The sequence below is a fragment of the Petromyzon marinus genome, chromosome 2 (assembly GCF_048934315.1).
Source record: "Petromyzon marinus isolate PM22_M1 ecotype Great Lakes invasive population chromosome 2, UKy_Petmar_22M1.pri1.0, whole genome shotgun sequence".
In the NCBI taxonomy this organism is placed as follows: domain Eukaryota; kingdom Metazoa; phylum Chordata; class Hyperoartia; order Petromyzontiformes; family Petromyzontidae; genus Petromyzon; species Petromyzon marinus.
Window position 1 is genome coordinate 1,045,543 of NC_133668.1, and position 23,661 is coordinate 1,069,203.

The 23,661-nt window shown below is 46.0% G+C and overlaps 1 protein-coding gene across 4 annotated transcripts in view; it reads left to right on the plus strand.

Moving 5' to 3' along the window:
- The window catches only part of LOC116950193 (tensin-3-like), a 133,326-nt gene that overhangs the window by 29,240 nt on the left and 80,425 nt on the right, over positions 1-23,661 (plus strand). The window contains exon 1 of one of the 4 annotated variants that reach the window (XM_032967799.2): positions 5,302-5,608. The exons of 2 other annotated variants lie outside the window; for them this stretch is intronic. In XM_032967799.2, the coding sequence (XP_032823690.2) occupies positions 5,513-5,608 (96 nt within the window). In that variant the 5' untranslated portion in view covers positions 5,302-5,512. Of the gene's footprint in view, positions 1-5,301; positions 5,609-11,688; positions 12,032-23,661 lie in introns of those variants that run through there. One more of the 4 variants, XM_032967817.2, reaches the window with a different exon arrangement.

Here is a 23,661-nt window from a genome sequence, read left to right on the forward strand (position 1 = left end):
AGATTATGAAATTGAGAGGCGAACAAGAGCGGAATAGAGTTGCTTCTGGAAAAATCGAATTTGAAAATGAAAAAAAAGCAAGACTGGAAGGGAGACGCCGTGGATCCGGGAAGAAAACCTAAAATAAAGAGAGAGAGAGACGTCGGTTCCATAATCGTGTTGGCTGGTTGTAGAGGAATGTAATAAGTTTCATTTGTTGGGACGAAACCCGGAGAAACATTTTGAATTGGTACCCCTAATTAGTACTCATAACTCATCTTAGGGGAGCAGTGTCGTTAAGAGTTGACGACCCAAATTCATGAGCCTTGCCACCCGAGTTGCATTCCTGGCCAAGGCTAACAACGTCGAAGGCTAAAGGACTTCTGAAGCAGTCTCTGGCATTGAGCGGCAGGACGAAGTTGCGGTAGCTCAACCCCTTGTGGCCGACACGGCCCTGAGGAGATTGGAATTCGTCTCCACAGCAGTGGATCGAGAAAAGACCGCGAATTTTAATCTGAAATTCAAATTATCTGTTACTTGAACGGCACATGTGGGCACTGAGGCCTAATACAAGCCCCGGGCAAGAATCACTTAACGGAGCAGGTGGCTGACCTGGACCGCTTAATCACTGTTGTAGTACGTGACACTAAGTCTTGTTTTCTCTGGAAGGACGTCAAATGTAACAGTGGAAGGTTTTGTTCTTCGCGCTCGGATGAAATATCCCCTCACGAGGATGGATGTGTTTTTCTTCAAGTGCCCATTTTTAATTGCGCTTGTTTGACCTCGTAAACAGTCTCCTTTTATCATCTTTGTTTGGTTGTGGAACTGCTCGGGAATCGGATGCTGACTAATTATGTTGTGTCAGAGGTTCTGGTCAGTCGGCTATCCGTCATTCATCCCTGCAGCAACATCGACAAACCATGCTTCTAATGGACGGATATAGCTCGTCCACAAGGCTGTACCCGAATAGGCATAAACACATGAGGAGCTTTAGGTCTCCGCTGTTGAGGAGTTGCACACCCCTAGCTGCCACTGCTATTCATTGGCGCAAAATAAAATAAAATGTTTCGCTCCGGATGACGCTGCAAAGTATTATCTGTATTTTGATTTAGCGTGCTGATCTTAAAGGTGCATTGAAAAATGTGATACTCCGACTGATGCTTCTGTTGTTGTGGAGTAACTCATGCAGCCAGCTATGGCTCTAGGATTTGGTGTTACATGTTATTTATGTAGATTATTGTAAAAATTCGGTCACAGTCTCTGTGATCACTGTTACGTTGCAATTATGGCTTTACTTTTTGGTGTTTTCGAAAAGTTTTTTGGTTTGGACATGTTTATTTTGTTGTAGTACGGAGCTAGACTGACGGCCTTAATCTAAGTTTTCTTGTGGTTGTTGTTGTTGTTTGACTTGCATCCCACTGGGATTTTTTGCACACAGCGTTGGTGTGCGGTGCTTTTTTCAGGAATATTTTGCTGTTTTTTTTCCATGGATTTTCTGTTTGCACAGTCACAAAGTCACTTTAAGATGTTTTTCTTGTTCGTGTTTTTGTTGATTTGTTTGTTGTGGTTGCACCCGATTCAAGAGCCGAATGGCTCACAGGGCTATACCAAAATAAATAAATAAAACTGGAAAAAAAGGTTCATGCTACCGTACACCGCAGAATGAAAATAAATATTGATGGAGCGTGGCCTTCTGACAATTTTACTGTTTACATAAGGGCACGCCTCGCTGCTACTTACGTGGACGTGGGCAGCGACCGTAGGCTTCCGTAGTGTCCAATGCGAAGCTGCTACTGCTGCAGTGGAATGGTTATCACACTGGACTTGCATCTCGAGAGGGTGCGGCTGAAATTAAGCCCTGACAATAACCCCAGCAAAATGCCACTGCAAATTACTTGTTTCTGTCCTGCAAAATACAGGATTTCAAATTCTGACATTTATTTCAGCGCCAAAGCCACCACGAACGTCCTTCAAGTCGTGGAGGGGGCCCAGGTAAAGCGATGGCTTTTATTTTGCACCGACTGCCATGGGCGGGGGGGGGGGGATGCGTCGGTTCTAGCGTGCTCGAGTTCGTGAAAACAACGATTTTACCCTAAGTGTGGCCCAATTGTGAACCCCGCGGTTACCATTGACTGCTGATTTAATTGATTATGGCATTTAAAAAAGGAAACATTAATTTTAAAGTGCTGTATTGATGGCTTGATATTTATAGCTGCCTTTCGGTAGACGGGAGTTTCTTCCCCCCCTCCCCCCACCAGACAATACCGCAATCAGTTCAATTCGAGATATGCAGCGTCTCTCTCTAGATGGAGATTCTTTAAATGAATAACGTAATCAAATGTCGGAGATTTTTATGGGCATGGAGAGATTGGTGTGCGTGTTTGTGTGAATAATATAGCGGTTAGCGGAGAGCGGTAGTGTAGTGGTGAGCACGCTGCACTCTGAACCCGGCCACCCGAGTTCAATTCTCCGCTCACGGTCAACACCAGTGACAATCATCTGAAACTGTCCTGGGCCTCCCCTAGGTCTTCTCAGCCTCAAATTGGTACCCGGTGCGATGTGTAAACATCGCCACTAGGGATACAAAGGAGGCAGGGCGAGGTGCTGGCCACCCACGCCCTCGTGTGCCCTGTATATGTGCTCACCCACAGCACTTGCCAAAACAGTCTGTTAAAGGCTATATGGGGGATCTTTGTCTTTATACAGAGGTTACCTCGACATTGCAAAACATGCCTATTGTGAACATGATTTGTTGATTCCAGGTTCATCTTACGTGTTACCGAGTTCTAAAGTGGATGTGATTAAATCACGAATGGGGCTTCAGTGTTTTTTTTACGTAATTTGTCGATGGAATTTTTTTTTCTCAAACTCACACTGGCGTGGCATTCTACCACGCCACTCAAGTAGTCTGCAGCCACCTATCAACAACAACCCCTTCGCTTCAAAGTATCTGTTCCAAGGGCTTTGCAACTCTACCAATGTGCCAAGTGCATTGCGTAACCTCTTGCAGACATAACACACACATTCGAATGTGTTCGGTGGAGGGAACGTGTGTTTTGAGCTGCGCTGATTTCCCAGGGGTAGAAATGCTTTTTTGGCACGGTCCGTCAGTGACTTTTTATTTTAATCTTCCTAATGGGCCCTTGCCATTAACTTTCGCATTACTGAGCAGCACTAGGCAACACATTGCTTTTATTGGATGTTGAATAAGCACTCTCCTCTGGAATGTTGAATAAACGTGACGCTTTCCTTTGCGTGTACAATATTATTGTTGTGCTGTTAGCGTTCTTTACGGTGAGGGAAAAAAGTATTTTATCCCCTGCTGATTTGTACGTTTGCCCACTGACAAAGAAATGATCAGTCTATAATTTTAATGGTAGGTTTATTTGAACAGTGAGAGACAGAATAACAACAAAATCCAGAAAATGCATGTCAAAAATGTTATAAATTGATTTGCATTTTTATGAGGGAAATACGTATTTGACCCCTCTGCAAAACATGACTTAGTACTTGGTGGCAAAACCCTTGTTGGCAATCACAGAGGTCAGACGTTTGTTGCAGTTGGCCATCAGGTTTGCACACATCTCAGGAGGGATTTTGTCCCACTCCTCTGCAGATCTTCAAATCATTAAGGTTTTGAGGCTGACGTTTGGCAACTCGAACCTTCAGCTCCCTCCACAGATTTTTTTATGGGATTAAGGTCTGGAGACTGGCTAGGCCACTCCAGGACCTTAATGTGCTTCTTCTAGAGCCACTCCTTTGTTGCCTTGGCCGTGTGTTTTGGGTCATTGTCATGCTGGAATACCCATCCACGACCCATTTTCAATGCCCTGGCTGAGGGAAGGAGGTTCTCACCCAAGATTTGATGGTACATGGCCCCGTCCATCGTCCCTTTGATGCGGTGAAGTTGTCCTGTCCCCTTAGCAGAAAAACACGCCCAAAGTATAATGTTTCCACCTCCATGTTAGAGGGTGGGGATGGTGTTCTTGGGGTAATAGGCAGCATTCCTCCTCCTCCAAACACGGCGAGTTGAGTTGATGCCAAAGAGCTCCATTTTGGTCTCATCTGACCACAACACTTTCACCCAGTTGTCCTCTGAATCATTCAGATGTTCATTGGCAAACTTCAGACGGGCATCTATATGTGCTTTCTTGAGCAGGGGGACATTGCGGGCGGTGCAGGATTTCAGTCCTTCACTGCGTAGTGTGTTACCAATTGTTTTCTTGGTGACTATGGTCCCAGCTGCCTTGAGATCATTGACAAGATCCACCCGTGTAGTTCTGGGCTGATTCCTCACCGTTCTCATGATCATTGCAACTCCACGAGGTGAGATCTTGCATGGAGCCCCAGGCCGAGGGAGATTGACAGTTCTTTTGTGTTTCTTCCATTTGCAAATAATCGCACCAACTTTTGTCACCTTCTCACCAAGCTACTTGGCAATTGTCTTGTAACCCATTCCAGCCTTGTGTAGGTCTACAATCTTGTCCCTGACATCGTTGGAGAGCTCTTTGGTCTTGGCCATGGGGGAGAGTTTGGAATCTGGTTGATTTATTGCTTCTGTGGACAGGTGTCTTTTATACAGGTAACGAGCTGAGATTAGGAGCACACTCTTAAAGGGAGTGCTCCTAATCTCAGCTTGTTACCTGTATAAAAGACACCTGGGAGCCAAAAATATTTCTGATTGAGAGGGGGTCAAATACTTATTTCCCTCATTAAAATGTAAATCAATGTATAACATTTGACATGCGTTTTTCTGGATTTTTTTGTTGTCATTCTGTCTCTCACTGTTCAAATAAACCTACCATTAAATTATAGACTTATCATTTCTTTGTCAGTGGGCAAACGTACAAAATCAGCAGGGAATCAAATGTTTTTTCCCTCACTGTATTTGGCACAATTACGTCGAATTGGATGACTTTATTAAATATTTTTCTAAATCTTGTCTTTTTTAATGGCATTTCTCATCATTGCAATGATATTAAATTAAATTGTGGCATGAACAATAATACTCACAATTAATAAAACATAAGCAACTAATTAGATGTAACCTAACATGAAGGAAAACAAAGGAGCCATCGTAAGAAGGGACATCAGCATATTGACTTTTGCATTTTTGTTGCCCAAGATAAAATATTAAAGTTCAGAACCTGCCCGTCGTTCTGCTGGAAACATGAAAATATTAAATTAGTTATCTGAGCTGAAGCCAAACCTGAAGGAGATATGACTCTCCCCCCACCCGCCTACCCACCCCGGTTATTGATGCTGCTCAGCAAATCCGCCGGAGCCGAGCGCTTCCCAGCGGTAATGGGATTGCAGTGGACCAGTGCCATCGCTTTGTTTGGGGTGGCAGTCGTCCCACGCGCTGCGCTTCTTCGTCCCATCGCCCCCGGGGACTCTCGCTGCCTCCCGTCGGCTCGGCGTTTGGTCCGCGTCTCGTCCACCTCGGCATGGGCGGACCCCAGGCGCAGCGTGCCGGCTCCTGCATCGGGGACTTCAATTAGTCCGGGCAGGGGGCTCCAGCGCAGAGACCGCCATGTCCTGCTCCGCGTTCTGCTGCGTCCACGTGATTAATTGGTTGAAATTAATTTTCTCCTGCGTCGTGCCGCTGCGTAGAATTCGCATGGCGAAGGTAAGCGTCGCGTCGTCGATGCGTCTCCGCGATTGGGTGGAGTGACGTGAGATTAATTTTGTCTGTGTCTCTCGTAGCTTGCAACGTGCTTGTATTCACATTTTCAAAGTGCATCATTCCCCGAACACAATGCAGATGAGAAATATCCGGCCGGAACGACGGATCTTACTGCTGCCGAAAAGGCAGCGTTGCGATTAATCCCACCGAACCTACGGCACGTTTGACAATAAATAAGTACATTTTATAATCTATATCAAGTAAAAAAAATGAAGCAAAACCATTGTTTTCCCAGTTTATGATTTCTGTTAATTATTGATTCTCTGTTTGCTGCGTTGTGTTTACTTCACGTGATGAATTTTGTGCAAGATTTTTTTAAAACGCTTCCTGTTTCTCACGCGCTGTCCCTATGCGCCACTCTTTCAACATTTACATTGAACTTGGTAGGTGGTGTGAGAGCCAACAAAGACATTCTCTCTGGCTTATGAATAAGGCATGTACTATCCTTCGAAACATCAATATTATCTCGAACACTAGGTCTCAAGTTAACTGAAATGTGAAGGTCACAATGACGTCTCCAAGTTGTCGTCCTTCCGATTAGCACGCTGTTGGCTACGTACGGTACGAAAGAAGTTTAGCATACATACAGTCCATGCGCAGTATCCATGCTTGGCATTTCTGGAGCCACTTCGATAACGCGCGAAATATGCGCAACGCTAATTGCACTGTAGGAAATTAAATTGTTCCGTTCTTAATGAAGAAAGCTTTGCAGGCCTTCATAAATCACGCTTGTGGCAGCGGTTGTAATTGCAGTGGGACCCTGACACAAAGAAACGAAATGCCGGTTTCGCAGGTCTTCCGGGAACTGGGCCCTCGGAGGACTTTGGCCAATGCAGATTCATTTGAATAAGTAAAACCTGAAAACATCGCTTGGGATGGGAAATATGGTGTGCAAGGGTATCGTCCGCATAGCAAACGCAATGACACGTATACGCACATGTTAAATGTCTAACGTTTACAGCGTGCAATTCTACAATGTTCATTGCACCCAGTCAAATACATAATACGTAAATAACGAAATGCTGAACACCGCCGGTTCATATATAATTCATATTCTCGACCCAGAACGGTTATGGATATTGTGCAAGTGAGTAAATATGGTCGCACAAAAACAAGAGTAGTTGGAATGGACCATTTAAAATATAAAACACAAATTGTTAATTTTCTTAATTATCGTATTTGAAAGGATAAATTACGACGATTTTTCAGAAAGTGTGGAGCCTATTCTCATCGGTCATGTTTGTGAATACAAATGCAGAAACGGAAAGGTTAATTTTCCATCGTTCCTGTGAAACAGTAGTAACGCAGTCTGATTTTGGCCAATTAGCAACTGAGCTAATTGGGGTTCCATGTTGTCCATTGTCCGCAATATTATCCGGCCAATAGAATATATCTTTATCAGCCGAGCTGAGGTTACCGCAATCGGCGTAATTAATGCGATTTATTTCAGGCGTTATGTACTGTGCCTGTATCCGAGACCGAAAGTGGCCTCCAGCCGGCTGCTCCTGCCGCGCCCCAACTCTCAGCGGTGCCTCGCGGGGGCATTTCCACTTTCATGGCTCCACGCCAAGTGCCATCGCCTCCCCACGTTATTACTGCATTAGAGAAAGCACAGTCGTAATCGCTACACCTCAGTGTTGGTTGCCGTTGAGTGTGATACGCTTCCGTGTGTACGTATGTATGTATGTTGACATTATTTCGCACCCGTACGTAGCCAACCGTGCTAATCGGAAATCTGAGGTGCGAGGCTCCGAGCTTCACGAGTGTTCAATATTCACGGCTCGCCATCATTTCAGCCCCGATGGCCTTCCCCGTGCAATGCCAATCATGGAAGTTGCTCGATTATACTTCAACACGCTGATCAGTGCGGCTTGGTGAAGGCGACGTGCCCGGGATCGGTTCTGGTGTTCTTCCCTCGCCGCCGATATCACTCACACGGACTCGTCTGGCCAGCCTCGTGAACGCAGTGCGCTAGCCGCTGTACCACGGATGTGGAAGCGAGGTCATTTTTTTTGTTCAGCGCGCGAGTTGGTTTTTCTTCCTCCTCTTCTTTCCTGCATCATGCCCTTGGCGTCTTGCACGAGCCAGGTCGAGGTATTCCCTCGGGCCTCCTGTCGCGAGGACCATCGCGGAGCAGACAGCCGCCTTGACACGCGATCGCGGTCATGGTGGTGCCGGCTGGCAAGGTCGCCACGAAGCCTCTCTCGTCTCGCTGTGCCGCTGCTCCATCTGTACTTTTGACCTTTCCTCCCCCCCCCTTCGCTTCCATTTAGCCGAGAGCCGCACCTTTCGTGTTTGTCCTCCACGGTCGAGGGGAGTTTCACTCCGCCGCCCGTGGTATCTCCACACCCTCTCCTAAACACCCGGGCTCTGCGATGCAGCAGCTGTCAGCACGTCATTCTAAAAGAGAGACTCTGGGCTCCAGACTGTAATGAAGTGTGAATAGAGTCTCGGCTCACTCTCTGAGCCATGGATGGATGGGGGGTGGGGTTGATGTAAATCTGCCCGTCTCTAACTCCGTAATGTGCGAGGCGTGCAAGTTGCTGTGCGTAGTCCTGAATCCCCCGGTGTTCGTAAACACGGTCTATCATTAACGGAGGTCTTTTTTTTAATAGTTGCAATAATGAATACAATAGCTCTGATCAACGCGTTAGTCGTCATCAACACTGCCACCAAATGGCAAAGCACGTGGCCCTGCCTGCCTCGCTGTGACGAAGACCTGTTGCTCGACATGGCGCCTTATTGAACTTGTTGTTATTCTTAGCTCTTTCGGTAAAGTCACGTTGAAGGGAAACAATAAAATAATATATATTATATATTTAAAATAATATATTATATATATTTTATTATTTTATTGTTTCCTTTCAACGTGACTTTACCGAAAGAGCTAAGAATATGAATTACTGCAGTCACGAAAGCTTTAAATCAAAATTTGAACTTGTTGTTGTTATTGAGTTGTTGTTGTTTGTGCACCACTGCCCGCGCATCATCACCGGATACTGTGTCTATGCCTGTGTTGCGCTGCTCGAAATTACACAAGCGGCCTTTATTATGTTGATCCAGTCCGTTGGAATACAGTGTCATAAAGTCTAGTTTGTGATTAGGATGTCGGATAAAATTGGCTGTATGATATAAACGAGCAGCTACAATCGTACAAATTTCGATTTAAAGCTTTCGTGACTGCAGTTATTCATCTTCTTGGTTCTTTCGGTAAAGTCACGTAGAATGGAAATAAAATAATACAAATAATAATATTTTGTTATTATATTTGTTATTATTATTTGTATTATTTTATTTCCATATTTGCTATTATTATTTGTATTATTTTATTTCCATTCTACGTGACTTTACCGAAAGAACCAAGAAGATACAATCGTACAGTTTGTGTGTGCAGAATTAGTTTTTCGTGCACGCAGAACGTTCCTCTCTCCTTCTATGTGGTCACTGTTGCAAAGCGTTAACGTTTTCTAGAAATGTTAATCAATACATTCTGCTTGTTAAGCTTTACAAACTCCCCCCCCTCTCCCCATCTTGAAAATGTTGACTTTACGCAGCGCCCACAGAGGCTGAGCGAGGCTGAGTTGTCGGCTTACGGCACCCGCCACCACCACCGAGCCAGGCGCATACACCAGACCATTCATTCATCCGTGCCGACACCGCACACCAACATGAGCGCGCTGGCTTCACGTGTCATCTTGTACAGCCCAATCCGACGTGTGCCGTGAACGAGAGGAGGTTTGTTGTATCTGAAGCCCTCCTCAGTGCGGAGGCCACACAGGCAGGTTTTATAAACATTTTACTTAAACTGATTCTGGCACTGCACCGTTAAAGTTGAACAATCTCAACATCATAGGCTGCCACATTTCTTAAAGCGAGTCTTTAGTAGAAAGTATTTATGAAGTTTGCTATTCAACAACAAGCTCCACCGTACATCCCAAACCTCCGACAGACCAAGCGAACCAACAGATCTCTTTGCTCTGAAAACTCAGATACTCGACCATCCAGCGGTGGCACAACACAGAGCTGTACATTATTTTAAACGCAAATAATATTAATATCACATCTAAGGTGTCCTGTACGCTCAGGTGAAGCATTAAAACAATAATATGCCGCCCGTTCTTTGTCACGGGGGAGTCTTGTAAAAGTTCATTCTGCGCGCGCTCTTTCTGCCGAGGAAGAACCTCCACCCCACCCACACTCTTCTAACATTGCATCGTGAATCGTGCATCTTGATTGCTGAAGATAAAAGTTCAAAGCCGGAGTTGGCCGTCGAGCTCCGGGTGGGCGGGTGGCATTGTGGTGGGTCGGTGTGGTCGCGTCTCGGCGCGCGTGCAGCGAGCCGAGTTTGAGCGCCTCTGACACTCGGGTCCGGCATATCTGCGCCCCTTTCTCGCCGCGTGTGTTTGGACGTGCGCATGAAAGCGAAAAACCAATTGCGCGGAAAGGAAAAGAAGGCCCCGTCAGTCCTTTTTTGTGTGCGTTGTTGACGGCAGAGGTGGGAGGGGAGAGAGAGATAATGCACTGCAGGTGTGGGCGTCACACAGAGAGAGAGAGAGGCGTGGGCGCCGTCGTTGGGGAAGTGCTTTGATCTGTCAGCATGAGGGGCCGTTTGATCCACACTGTGTGGAGCTGATGAGAGGTCAATCGCTAGCTGGAGGAGAGGGGGGGGGCGCACAATCGCAGCAAGTGATATGCAGAGAGCAGCGTTCGTGTGGCTTCGTACACGTACAGATAAATACACGAGGGTTCCCTAAGTCAATGAACCTCCATGTTCAGGATGAAATAGTCTCTGTCTCTCTTTCTCTCGAGCTCGATGATTGCCCCTCCCGTGCTCCGTGCCGAGTGGTGGAGGCTCCGCAAGGCCGTGAGAAGGGGGCGTCCACGCAATTGGTTAATGACCAGATACTGTGGTCATTTTAAAATTAATAAATGTCGTCAGCTCCATGGTTCTGATAATGTCGTAGCTCATGAACATGCACAGCCCCGTATTGTCAATCTACTGCTAGATGAAGGCCTCTTGCCATGCCTTGCATGCTGTGATGGATATTTAATCATACTTCACCACGCTGGTGAGCATGGGTCTGTGAAGGTGGAAGGAGTACAGAACAACAGTGGAGTTTACTGCACTATTCTTTGGTTCTTTCGGTAAAGTCACGTAGATATAAAAATAATAATAAAAATAAAGTGAATATTTTGTTTTTAATACAGAATAAAAAACACACTAATGTAGACTGTAGCCTAGTTCTTAATCGGAGCGAGTGTATTGGCAGTCTATAATGTAGACTGTAGCCTGGTTATTAAGTTTGGTGAGTGTACTGGCAGTTTATAATGTAGACTAAGCAATGGTAGACTACTCTCAACTGCCCACGATGCCTCATACGGCCCACCCACCCATCTCTGTGCACGGGGGTGTCAACACCCAAACACTATACAGGCTCAAGCCTGCTTAGCTTCTGAGGGTACAAGTCCGTCTCGTCTAATTGGCCCTGCGTTGGGAAGTGTGCCTTCTTCTCTTGTTGAGACCCGGTGTAATTACAGTGGCCTCCTGCCACTCGTTGACTGGCTCCTGGACCCTGTGATCCCTCTTTTCCTGTTTTCACAAAGGTGGATTATTTTCGCTAGCTCGCCCAGCTCGTGTCTACCTTAGCGGCTGTCTCATTCATTGTGGGTCCGCTTCTTGCACTGCTCTGTCTCTCAGTAACACTACGGGCGAGCGAGTGCAAGTAACATAAACAACGCATCAAACGGCATAAAACAACACAAAAACCAGCGAAAAATAAAAATGAATGAGACAGAAAAAGGTCACCAAAATACAAAAAAATGACCAGGTTACCAATTACGCGCTTTTCCCGAAAGCATCCGTGGCCCCGCAAGAGTTGAAAAGAGTCGGGCGATCTTGTTTGGCGAGTTGTCCCGTGTCCCCCCCCAACCCCCTTGTCTTCCCAGGCTGTGTGGTCTCACCCAGAGGCGGAGCCGAGTTGTGTGTGTGGGGGTGGTGTGGGTGGGTGGGGGGTGCCACGCGTTTGTTTACCGGCCCCGCCGCCAGTGCGTGCGGGGACCGCGCGTGGTCTGCGGCTGTCACTGGGATGGCCGTGACGAGCGGGAGGAGGAGGAGGCAGAACCGCTTCGCGTGCTGCCGCTGCTGCTGCGCGTGGGCTCTGCTGCGTGCCGTGTGATGCTGCAGTCCCCGAACGAGCGCTTGTGCCATCGTTGCTGCTTCACCGCTGTTGCTGCTGCTGCTACCGCTGGGTGCTGCCGTTGCTGCGTGCGGAGAAGGAGGAGGAGGAGATGCCATCAGTCACTCTGAGTGTCCCCGGTGGGCGCAGGGAGCGCGTCTCGCTCGTGTGCGTCTCCTGCGCCATCTGGGTAGGTGAAGCCGACACACCGAAGCGCGTCGTGGTCTCCTCTGGCCTTCATCTTTGCCGTCTCGAATGAGAGCGCCTCGGACGTGGCTCTTAAAAATCACGAATCCCCCTGCCTCCTGCATGGCTGAGCGTGACGCTCTGCTGTACTCACGCGGACCTTTTCATTCTGTCAAATCGTTCGTGTGTTTTAAGCTTGCGTTCGCAAAAAGTTTCTGTTTGGTGTTTGAACATCTTAACACCTGTTTCATTGCCAGAAAGGGTAAAACCTGTTCTTATTTTTAATAGCATACGTGTTGTCTAAAACGTTCATTTTTGTGCGAATCGTTTGCCGTACCATGCTCATGTTGTTGGTCACTGTTATGCTTTCTAAGTGGAATTATTCACACAAAGTTAATGTGATGGCCTCGTTTTGTGCTCGTGTATAAAATGCAAAATAAAAAAGCACAAGGAAGCTGCTTAAAAAAAAGGTGTTAAATGGACTCGAGGGACTTCGCCTATCGTGTGATGTATTGTCAGATCACTTTAATGACTGCCCATGAGAAATCCTCTTATTCACCGTGGCGGAGCAATATCACAGATCCTATTATCTGTGGCGGGGTTATGCGCGATTTTAATCCTCTTATCCGTGGGATAAAATTGCAGTGAGTCGTGGGTGACAGTGTCGCAGATAAGAGGAGTTCTGTAATTCACAAACGGTGTAAACCCAGACGTAATTTTACTCTCTGTGAAGGTGCTGATCGTGTAGCTTTGCTGAACCGGTGGTTCATCAGAGTGGTGATGCCGTGGTGGCGAGATGGTGACCTCCGCGCCTGTTATACAGGAGTGCGTGGGTTCGTTCCCGATCCTGAGGCTTGTGTATTTGGAGTTTGCATGTTCTCCCTGTGGTCGCGTGGATTTTTTCTCCGGGTACTCCGGGTTTTCCCTCCACATTTATAGAAATATGCATTTAGAGTAATTTGGCCGCTATAAATTTCCAGGCGACAAGCCACTTCATTGGACTATCATTTGTAATAACCAGGTCGCTTCTGAAAAGAGCTGTATAGCTCAGTGGGCCTTCTTAAATTGTAATAAAAATCATTGCTTAGTTTTATAGTTTCGTTGAGCGCATTACTTAATGGCTCATTGGCCGTTCGACCCAGAAGCTTTTGAAAAGGAGCCTCAGAGGCGAGCTTCTCCAGTCCAGAGAGCACGCCGTCACGTGAACCCTGAGCACCCCGACCGCACGGTGGTTTGAAGAGCAAAGAGAGAAAACCATCGTGCTCCTCCCTTCAGATGTGTTTTTAAACGTCCTCGCTCCGGGATCGCTCTTCTCCCGACCCCCCCACCACCTAGAGTGGCACGTGATGGTTGATGGGGTCAACTAGGGCTGAGATGTCACGGCCTCAAAACTGGTCTCGCCATTGGTGAACCAGGTGGGGGGTGCAGGGAGGCGATGCATCATTCTGGAGGATGCTCCACCGTCCTCGAGGGACGTGGGGGGGGGGGGCTGTGACCCAGCCAAAGTTTCTTATTGCATCTCGAGATGATTTCTCCGTTGACGGCGCTCTGCTGCTGCTGTGTGTGGGTTTGACCGCGCGTCGTCCGGGGTGACTTCGTCTGACGCTTCGCTCCATGTGCCCGGAAGTTGTTCGGGGTACAACCTCCGGCACCACGCTGGAGAGCGGTGCCAGAGCACGACCACGTGAATGAACAACAATGCCGGTGACAACATTTGACATTGTGATGTTGCATATTGGTCTAAAGATTCCACCGTATTCGTGGACGTGGTTGCTTAGCAGAGGTGTGACCGTTCACAGTACCGGCGATTCAACGACTTATCGTGATTCACAATCACGATTGAGTAATATATTCTCTTTTTACCCATCAATTTATCGGCCGCTCGTGGTTGTAGGAATGATACTCGTTGGTTCTTTCGGTAAAGTCACGTCGGTATAAAATAAAATATACCTACGTGACTTTACCGAAAGAACCAAACAGTATGGATTCCTGCAGTCACGAAAGCTTCAAATCAAAATTGTAGGAATAATATCAACCCATTTCATACCAAATATACGAATTGAAAACACATTGACTCTTACACATGCGATCTCATGCATGTGTGTAGAGCCTGCATGTTAGTGTTAATCAACGCAGTGATGCATCATTACGCCTCTGCTGTTCGGTGCTTGTGTGTGTCAGAGTCCTTCCTGACCAGTGCCTTGAGACTCCGTGCGCGCGGTAACGTGATACGAGCCAGTGAATGGCGATCGTGAATGCGCCACACTGATAGACACGTGCACAAACCCCCACCGTCTTGCACTTATAAAGTATATCACTAATAACCATCCACATCTGTGAGTAATAGTTTGTCTGATACTTTATATATATTTTACTTTTATTCAAGGAAAACAACCGTAATTTACCTGTGTCGTCTATTCACATCAACTTCGAATTCCTGACAGCGAAGATGACCCCAGCACGAACGTTACCTCAAGTTGCGTCCACAAACTACGCCGCAACCAACAGCTTCCATGCAATGCGATGCGGCGACATTCTTCAGCACAACACAAATATGTGGGCGGAATGTTACACTTTTAGCGGCTCCTATCGTATCCTATAATTTTGGCATTAAGCGGATTCCTCTTTGGCTGCTGCGTGCAGGAGGTTTCAAAGTTTCTCTCTCCTCGCCCAGACGTGGGGAAGAGATGAGGGGGGGGGGCGGAGAGAGAGGGGGGGAGTGAGAATGGGGGGAGAGAGTGAGGGGGGTTAAGAGAGAGGGGGGGCAAGAGAGAGAGGGGGGCAAGGGGGCGAGAGAGAGGGGGGTAAGACAGAGGGGGGGGGGAAGAGAGAGGGGGGGTAAGAGAGAGGGGGGCAAGAGAGAGAGGGGGGCAAGAGAGGGGGGCAAGAGAGAGGGGGGGCAAGAGAGACGGGGGGGTCGGCACGGATGCAGCTCTGGCCCTGACGAGGATTACGCGGATTTACTTGGATACCGGTGGTCGCGAATGTGTAATTGTAAAGAAACAACCGCCCCCGCAGTGTGGTTAGAGCACTGATCCTCTGTCATTTGCGTGATATTATTATCTGACAGGTTTTGTTTTTACATTCTTCCATAATTAACAACGTACATTCCGCGGAGAGGCATTGGTTTTTTTTTTAATCGTAGTCATGTTTATGCACGCGGCCCGTTCGTCTTTACGCACTTATGTTTTGTGTCACTTTTCTTTGAATGCTCGGCAATTCAAAAGGAACCATTGTCTGGGTCGACCTTTTCAAATAATCTTTTGTCTCCATGGGCTCTCGTAGTTATATGTGAAGTTTACGCGTTCGTGTGTAATACATGTATGGATATCGTAAAATTATTAAGCTCTTAGAAGGTGGACTGCGTAAGGGATTATGGCGTTTTATATATATACTTGTATAGAAGTATTTAGAAAATCCTGACTTTTGATGGCGTAGCCAAGTATTCCGGAAGGAAAGTTTGGAAGGAAGTTTGCATCTCTGCTTAAAACCTTCAAGAATAAATTAAACAACGTGCCCCGAATGGAAGCACTTTCATTTGTTTCTATACAAGAAAATGACCCTGAGAAATCTGGCAATTGTCACTTGAGATTTATCTCATTAGAATCTGGCCAATAAGGGGGAGTGTGAAGAGTCGTATCTAGTCAGTAAGACCCTCGATAGGAGCCGCACTCGTTGGAAACATCGTCGTCAAGTAGGAGGAGGGGTTTGCAGTATTTGCCATTGCTACCAAGACTTGATGAAGTATGTTGTTTAGAGATTGAGGATCATGGCTAAAACGTTTGACAAACACCGATTGGACGAGGTGGGCATGTAAGTAAACTCGTCAGATGGAGTTGGGAGCAGATAATTTAGTGAACGCATTAAATAGTGCGACTGATCTGAATAGATTACATCTATTGGGGGTTTTTGTATATTCACGAAAACATTTGTCATCCTTAACTCACGGCTGTGACTGCATTAAGCAAAGTGGTAATTGTTCTCAAGGTTTAACTTTGGTTAAACATTCATCACATTTATCACGTTTATCAAATATTTCCTCCTTCCCTGAGGAGGTGCCTTTTTGTGGACCGGTCTCCCCAGTGATTTATCAGCGATGTCATCGTCACGAGGCTACAAGTATTTGTTAACATAACAGCAGGCGCTCGGGATGGCTTCTTATCAATGATTAATGGGCGTTCTCTTACTCCGTGAAAAATAAATACATGAGCAAATCTCCTCTCAAACCCTTCATGCTTATTGTTGATCAGTCTGAAATTGTAGTCACTACAAATATACAAATGTTATTAGTTATTTTTTTAAATAATGCCCTTTGTTTTTACCGCCATGAATCTGCTTTTCATGAAAATGAATTACACTTAGTTTCAATAAACTGCGCGCCTTGAATTCCGTTTGCTTCAATCACAGTTGCTATTTTTCACGCCGCCTTCATGCCTTTGGGGGGGGGGGGTGTATTGTATGTTTTTCAGCATTCTTCAACGGAGATTTTTTTCTTTCTCTCTCTCTCTCTGCTTGTACACACAAAGCCATCAAAGCCTTAATGTCTCCTCGAAGCAAGTTTTCTTTTCATCTTCGTGCGCTATTGCGGAGATGTTCAGTGTCCTGCTAGAATGTCAGCGCTCTCCAATGACGCTAGGCCGTGATCCTGCGAGCAGTAAACCGGACGAGAGAAGTGGTCAATCTCTCAGACCACGTGTTTCTCTGTCAACGGCGCAGAGCTGTCGGCGAGTTGCATCGTGATGCTTATTTGCGTTGATCAAAAATGTAAAATAGATGTTTCACCTTCCCCTATTCGCGATGGTGTGGTTGCGGAATTCCTTTCCTGTCTTGAAACTAACTACACTTTCATTTAATCTATAATAGAGGTGTTTTGGGTTGGATCGGGTAAATATATAAATGTGTCGTTGAACCCACCACCACCCGACACAGCCAGCGAGTAAGGGTTGTCACGTAAACAGAACGTGCCAATTCGTTACGGATGGTGGCGGGTTTAACGACACACATATTTACGCGATCTAACCCCAAAATACCTGCATTATGGATGATATTGGTCGCGACAGCCTACGTGTTTAAACTGCCTTTCATTCGAGTTTGTAAAAAATACTGTTGAAGGGGGAGGCCTTCTGCAATCAAAGTTTACTGCCTAACATTTAACGCATAATGATATTTTAATCTCCAAATACCCATAATAAAGGTTTTTGGGTTAGATCGCGTTTATTTATAAATGTGTTGTAACCCTCCACCACCCGACACGGCCAATCAGCAAAGAAAAGTGTCACGTTGACAAAAGACACTTTTCTTTGCTGATTGGCCGTGTCGGGTGGTGGAGGGTTACAACACATTTATAAATAAACGCGATCTAACCCAAAAACCTTTATTATGAATAATATTGGTCGCGAAAGCCTACGTGTTAAACTCTCCAAATACCATTGGACAAAGGCACCACTCGGGATGGTACATTGTTAAATTTGAAAGTAAACGTACGGGGAAATATGCCAAAATATACGGAGTTGCACACGTACACATTTATATATTTTTGTTCACGAACTCGGCGTCGTATTGCCACGTCGAGTTGGTTGGCATATTTTTCAATAAAGGAGCCTTCTGGGATGCGTCAGTGGCACCTCCGACAAGGCCGGTCGCATGCGAATGGGGGGTTTTTCCCACGTCATTGTGCCGCTCGAACAAAGAAATCGGGAGGCTCGTGGGCAGGTGTTCTGCGTACCTGTCACCCGATACATGTCAAACAAAAAAAATCCCCCAAAACACGGATTTACCTTCAATTGCCACTAAACTCACGGGGGCCTTTCCTACAAATGGCAGTCCTTCTTGGCTACTGGTATGCCACGTTCAAGCCACCACTGGCGTTATATACGTTTAAGATCTACGTGGGTAATTACACAATTCAGATTTTTTTTTTTAAGTTCAGAACGTATGATGAATTTAAGCAAACACTAAATTAGCATCTGGAGTATACCATTTTAAGGCATGGGGCCAGAAATTAAACATTTTGGGTTGAGTCTGTCACAAAATAACTGTAATCGGGGCCAGTGCGAGGGTGGTGCCGAGGTCATCTCTGCACCAGCGATTGTATCTTTGGCCCACACAAGTTCACTCTCCTTCGTGGTTTATCTCTGCTATGGTGCCCCGCTCCACACACACAACAGCTGTGCTGGCTGCTCCATCAGAGAGGAACTGGAGCCAGTCCCTGGATCTACTGTAACCATTGTTTGGTGTAGCGCACACACGGAACACACGGAACTTATATTTTTTTACGTGTGGTTTCCTGATTTCTGTTTCATTCTCAGATATTTGTTCGGCAAGATTGATTTGTTGACATCGATCGTGTAGCTGGTGGTATCGACAGTGGGCGCGTGCATGCATTTAACTTTGTGCTCGGAGTTGGGAACCAAAGTACGGACGCTGCCAGCATCAGTAAAGCAGAGGCAATTAACAGTGGCAACCACTGCGTCACTATTAATAACCATTGTTCAATGTTTTACCAGCTAATTAAAAATAAAATCATGCAAAGGATTTTAAAGTTCCACGTGAACTGTGTGCTGCAGTAAGATGGAAAGTAAACTGCAAGACTGGGGAGGGAGGCCCTATTTATGAGTTTGGTATAAACACAACTGAAGATAACTCGAGTATTCAGGATTGTACATCACACGCAGCAGGGATAGCTGTGACCGACGGCTCTCTGACAGACATACCCCTATACATGCCCGTCGCTTGTTTTCTGGCCGTGGGTCTGAATATAACTTTTATTTGTCCAAGTTTTAGGATTACAAAATTGTTTATATTGCATTTACAAGGCGTTTATATAGCAAATGCCATACCATATCGTCCAATTTTAATTTGTAAGTTTATACCGATATTTATCTTGGCCAATGTTATGAATTGTAATTTAATTAATGCTTGTTTAGGTATGGTTTCTGCGAATATTCTTGGATACCAAACTTGTATTTATTTAACAAATCGTGATGTGTTATTAATCCATTTATCTCCGTTTTAATGTCAGATTTCCCCTTAACCGTTGAACGTTGACTGGAATGAAATATTGTTCGCTTCGGTCGAATAAGCTACATCATTCCCATGTGGGCGAAGAGTTAAGTTGCTTGGGGGTCAGATTGGGAGGAGGAGGAGAGACGGGGAACTGCTCGGGGGCGTTTGTTGAATTCGGTTCATTGATCAGTCGGCGCCGGCTGTCCCACAATGGTCACCGTCAAACCTCTCCCTCGGTGTCTGGAGATGCAGGCAGCTGGTGAAAGCGTCGCAAGTTATAAATCGTGTTTCCCCTCCAGCCTCCAGCCTCCAGCTCGTCGAGTGCCTTGATACATCAATCGTTGTGTCCATGTCAAACAAAACTCTTTCGGGGCAGTACTTAACACGGTACGTACGTCTCCCAAGACGTGTGTCTCCTGCAGGGAAGAGGACGCCAACAATAACCTCGAGAGAGGCTCTCTAGGACCCCATCTAGTGGAAGTATTTCCACCCGCAGTGGCGTGAGCCGAGCAAATATATTTCGGGACCGCGCCTTTAATTTTACTTCTAAATATCACTGCTTAGCCAAATTTTTTTATTGTTGTAACAAAGCCATTCCTTTGTTACCTCGTGACCTGTGTGGCAGTCACGTGCGTGTTTTTTGGCCTGACATTGGGCAACACCTGGTCACTGTGTGCACGCGAATAAAGCCGATCGCCGGTGCCCTTTAGTGACGGCTCAGAGTGCCCCTTTGCACTCTGGGGCATCTGAAAGGGTCTCGTGGCATGCAGTGAAGTTCAAAGGTTAGCAGGCGGGGGGGGGGCGATGGGGCAGGGGTTGGCCGCCGCTGTGGATTGTTTAGGATTAAGCCATCTTGCGGATCCGCTGCGAGCTGGGAAGAGGGGGAGGGACGAAGCCCTCCTGGCATTCCTGCGCTTAGTAAGAGACCCCCCCTGCCGCCTTCTGCAAATCCGAGCAAAGCTCGCGACGCCAGCTGCTGACGGGGGGGGGGGGGGGCCCAGCCTGCGTTTGCCATACGTGTGGGCGACATGAGCTTTGGCATATCTGATCACGATAATGCACAAATATTCTATATCTATAGAAGCCTCCTTCTGGGGGTTCTATGTGTGTGTGTGGTTATTTTACATCAGAAGTTTTGGCCATGACAGGATTGTGTGAACAGCTCACACGGCAAACCGGCTTTGGGCAGAATGATAAAAGGGAATTATTCCAGATTGATGCGTTAGTACACCGCGCTACAAACCCGGCAACCTGAGTTTTATTCCCAGCCACGGAGAGTATTATTTGTTATTGTAACTTTCTGACCCCGTGCCCCAACTGGATATCTGTGAAAAAAAGCATCGTAGCTGATCGGACTTCTCCAGGATTTATCCAATACCCCTGTTCTTTCTTACAATATTGGTAAACAACTTTGATGCTAAATTTTTATTTAAACCTTTCGTGACTGCAGTAATTCATATGCTTAGCTCTTTCGGTAAAGTCACGTTATATATATTTTTTATTTTTTTATTTTATTGTTTCCCTTTAACGTGAATTTACCGAAAGAGCTAAGAATATAACTTTGATGCTGTAAATTTGAACCAAAAGAATTAGGTAAGTACGTCATTGTTTGCATTCATATTTTTGTTACAGACTCTACGTAGGTAATGAATTTGTCGAGTTTCCAAAATATTCGTTGACGTATCGACCTATCCATCTTCCCGTCTACCTATTGTTTTGATCTTGAAACAGGAAGACGTGCACGCCCTGGCCATCGCCGTGACATACGAGCCGAGTGACATTTACCATAAATATACTTTAGCCCCTCTTTGTAGAAGCCATGAACTTCACAAGATCGAGCTTTCATCTGAGGCTTGGCAAGGTCACACCCGACTCTGACGAGGGCACCCGAGGTTCTGCTCTGCGTTCTCTCTCTCTCGCTCTCTCCGCTAATAAGTTCACCACGTCTTCCACATCACTTTGACACGAGTATGGCCTCGTGGAACCGAACAGGATAATTTCGGCCAGATGTTTCCATTTATCGGGGTTTAATCTTCTTCAAACGTATTTTAAGGTAGATTGAAAGCTGGCTGTGGAAAATGACTAAATTGTCTAATTTTCCCTGCGAGTATCGTAAATGCTGTTATTTCTCTAACTTCCCCTTCTATTACAGTTATTGTGTAAATGACTGCTATTACAGACCGATCATGTCGTTAAGGTTGAACTGGCTCGAAAGAGGAGCGTTATTGTGTTGAGAGTCGGTGCATTGCGCTTTCTTTCCTCAGCCTTCAACTTAGAAGATTGAAGTCACATACAAGCAATTAATGTCTGCATCCCAGTAAATTGTAAAACTTTGTTCTTTGCACCACGCGTGGCATGAGTGCTCGCGATGTGGTGCTCTTCATCTGCTTCAAACCGACACTGCACATTTGACTGCGAAGTCGAGAAGAAAGAAATGGTGTACGCATACAGGTTGAACTTCTTTCGCACCGTGCGTAGCCAACCGTGCTAATCGGAGGTGCGGGGGAAGGACACCAAGTGATAGAACATGGGAATGTTCCACGTCTTTGGCACTGATCACGTGAATGTGGCACCATTTCTGCCCAAGCACAACAAGGGGTCAGGGGTGGAGCTGGTGAACGAGATGAGAGCGATGGACTCACAAGGGGAGGTCAAATATCTGGCCACGTGATTTACTGGCACGGGACGGGACTGCCCCTCCCCTCATTGTCTCCGCTATTAAAATGCTAATTGGAGCCCAGAGTTTGCTGAATTCAAACTAGAAGGTGCTTGACCTTTGCCCACCAGCTTTCCAAAATTATTGGCACCTGCATATGTTACAATGTGCTGTACAAATACACGGAATATATTTTTTCAACTTCTCATCTAAATCCCTTTTTGAGTTGCCTCTATGTTCAGGGACATGTTGCAATTCATTAATCATGGCTGTCATCATCCATTAATTGTTTTATAAATATCAAATATTTTTGTCAACTTTTCTATGTTTTAATCACGTGTGTACGACCGAATGTTTGCGTTCAAATTCGTTGTATTTAATGTGTTCACGTGACCCTCAGGATGTGTATCCAGAGCTAATGAAGGCGAGGGTTGGTTAACTTCGTAGGTTTGTGAAACTCTCAAACTCCTCTGGGCTGTGCGTGTGGTCATGAACCTGTCTGTGTGGACCAGTAAACATTATGCCCTCACATGCTCTCGTTTTCTTGAGGTGTTCCGAAGGTTTCCACACTTTTTTAAATCGATGAATTCGTCAAACATCCCAATGAAAATAAAAGCCCCGAGACTCATTGGTACTTTCATGGATAAATAATACTTGAAGTAATGTCAACGAAGTTAAAGTTTACGGGAGCATTATAACTGCTGAAAGAGTGTAAAGATGTTGCTTATGGAACAAATCCCCTGTGGTTTCGTTGAATGAGGATGCATTTATTATTACATTTGTGATGCAAATATTATTGAAGAGTGCGCGGCTCGGTGAAATGGCGTATTCCTTCTTTGTGAAAGGGGCCTTCTGTGAGGGATTTTGCAATATTTGACCATGACGAGACACACAATGGTCTAGTCTTCGAGAGAGCATCTTGGGAACTTGAATACCCTCAAGGAAGCGGATGTGACAGCCGGCTTAATGTCCCTTCTGAGAAGAGCTCGCGCCTAAGGGGCAACGTCCCCCCACGGCGGGTCGCCCGCAGGGGGATCTGGAGAGAACATTCGAGCTGACGCAGCCTCGCAGCGGTAACAGTTTCATTACCCTCATTCCACGCTGTTGCTGAGGTGGTGTGTTATTGCGTTTCATTTATGAGTATTTCATATAACGGCTCTTACCGCTTCATGCCATTATTCACCGGGTAAGCGGAGGAGAGGGTAGTGCCTTTGGTTAGCGAACCAAACTATGAACCCGGCAACCTGATATGGATGGATTGCTGGCCACGGCTAACATCAGTGGTGAGTGACATCTAAACCAGGCCTGGGCTCTCATGCTCCACCCCCCCCCCGCACCAATAAAGGCAAATTAAATACCCTCTTCATTAAATAAAAAAGCATACGATTATAGGAAATGCTAAGATTTCACCTAAAATAGTACAATAACAAAATCAGTCGGTCGGCAAAGGGCTGTAGGTTATTGTGTTTTATTATTATTTACTGTGTGTAAAAACGTACTTTATAATATTTTTATGGCAATGTTTTTGCTAAACTGTCGTTCTTGCTGGTCGTTTGTACAAGGGTTAGGAAATTGAGTGATGCTTCCACGAACGCATGACGATACAGTCCTTGTGCTTGCCAAAGAAGTAAACAGCACTGTACAATAGTTTGTCTTAGTTTGTCTTCATTTGCAGCAGGTTTCTGTTCTTGCTATGTGCCATTTGGTTGTGATCGGCCTGAAAGCGTTACTAGTGTAACCTGGCATGAGAGCAGCACGAAGGGCTCAGCTGCTTGTCAGGGCTTCCACCCACAAACAAACCCGAGTGGAAGAGCAGAGCAACATTCACAATGCTCCTTGTCAATGACACACATGCTGTCTCGGCTAGAAGGGAATTAAGATCGTTAAAATATGTGGGTCACAAAATGAGGAGTTAAAAAAAAGAAACATTCACACTTAGAGCAGTCCATTTTGGAAGGGGTGATTATATTTAA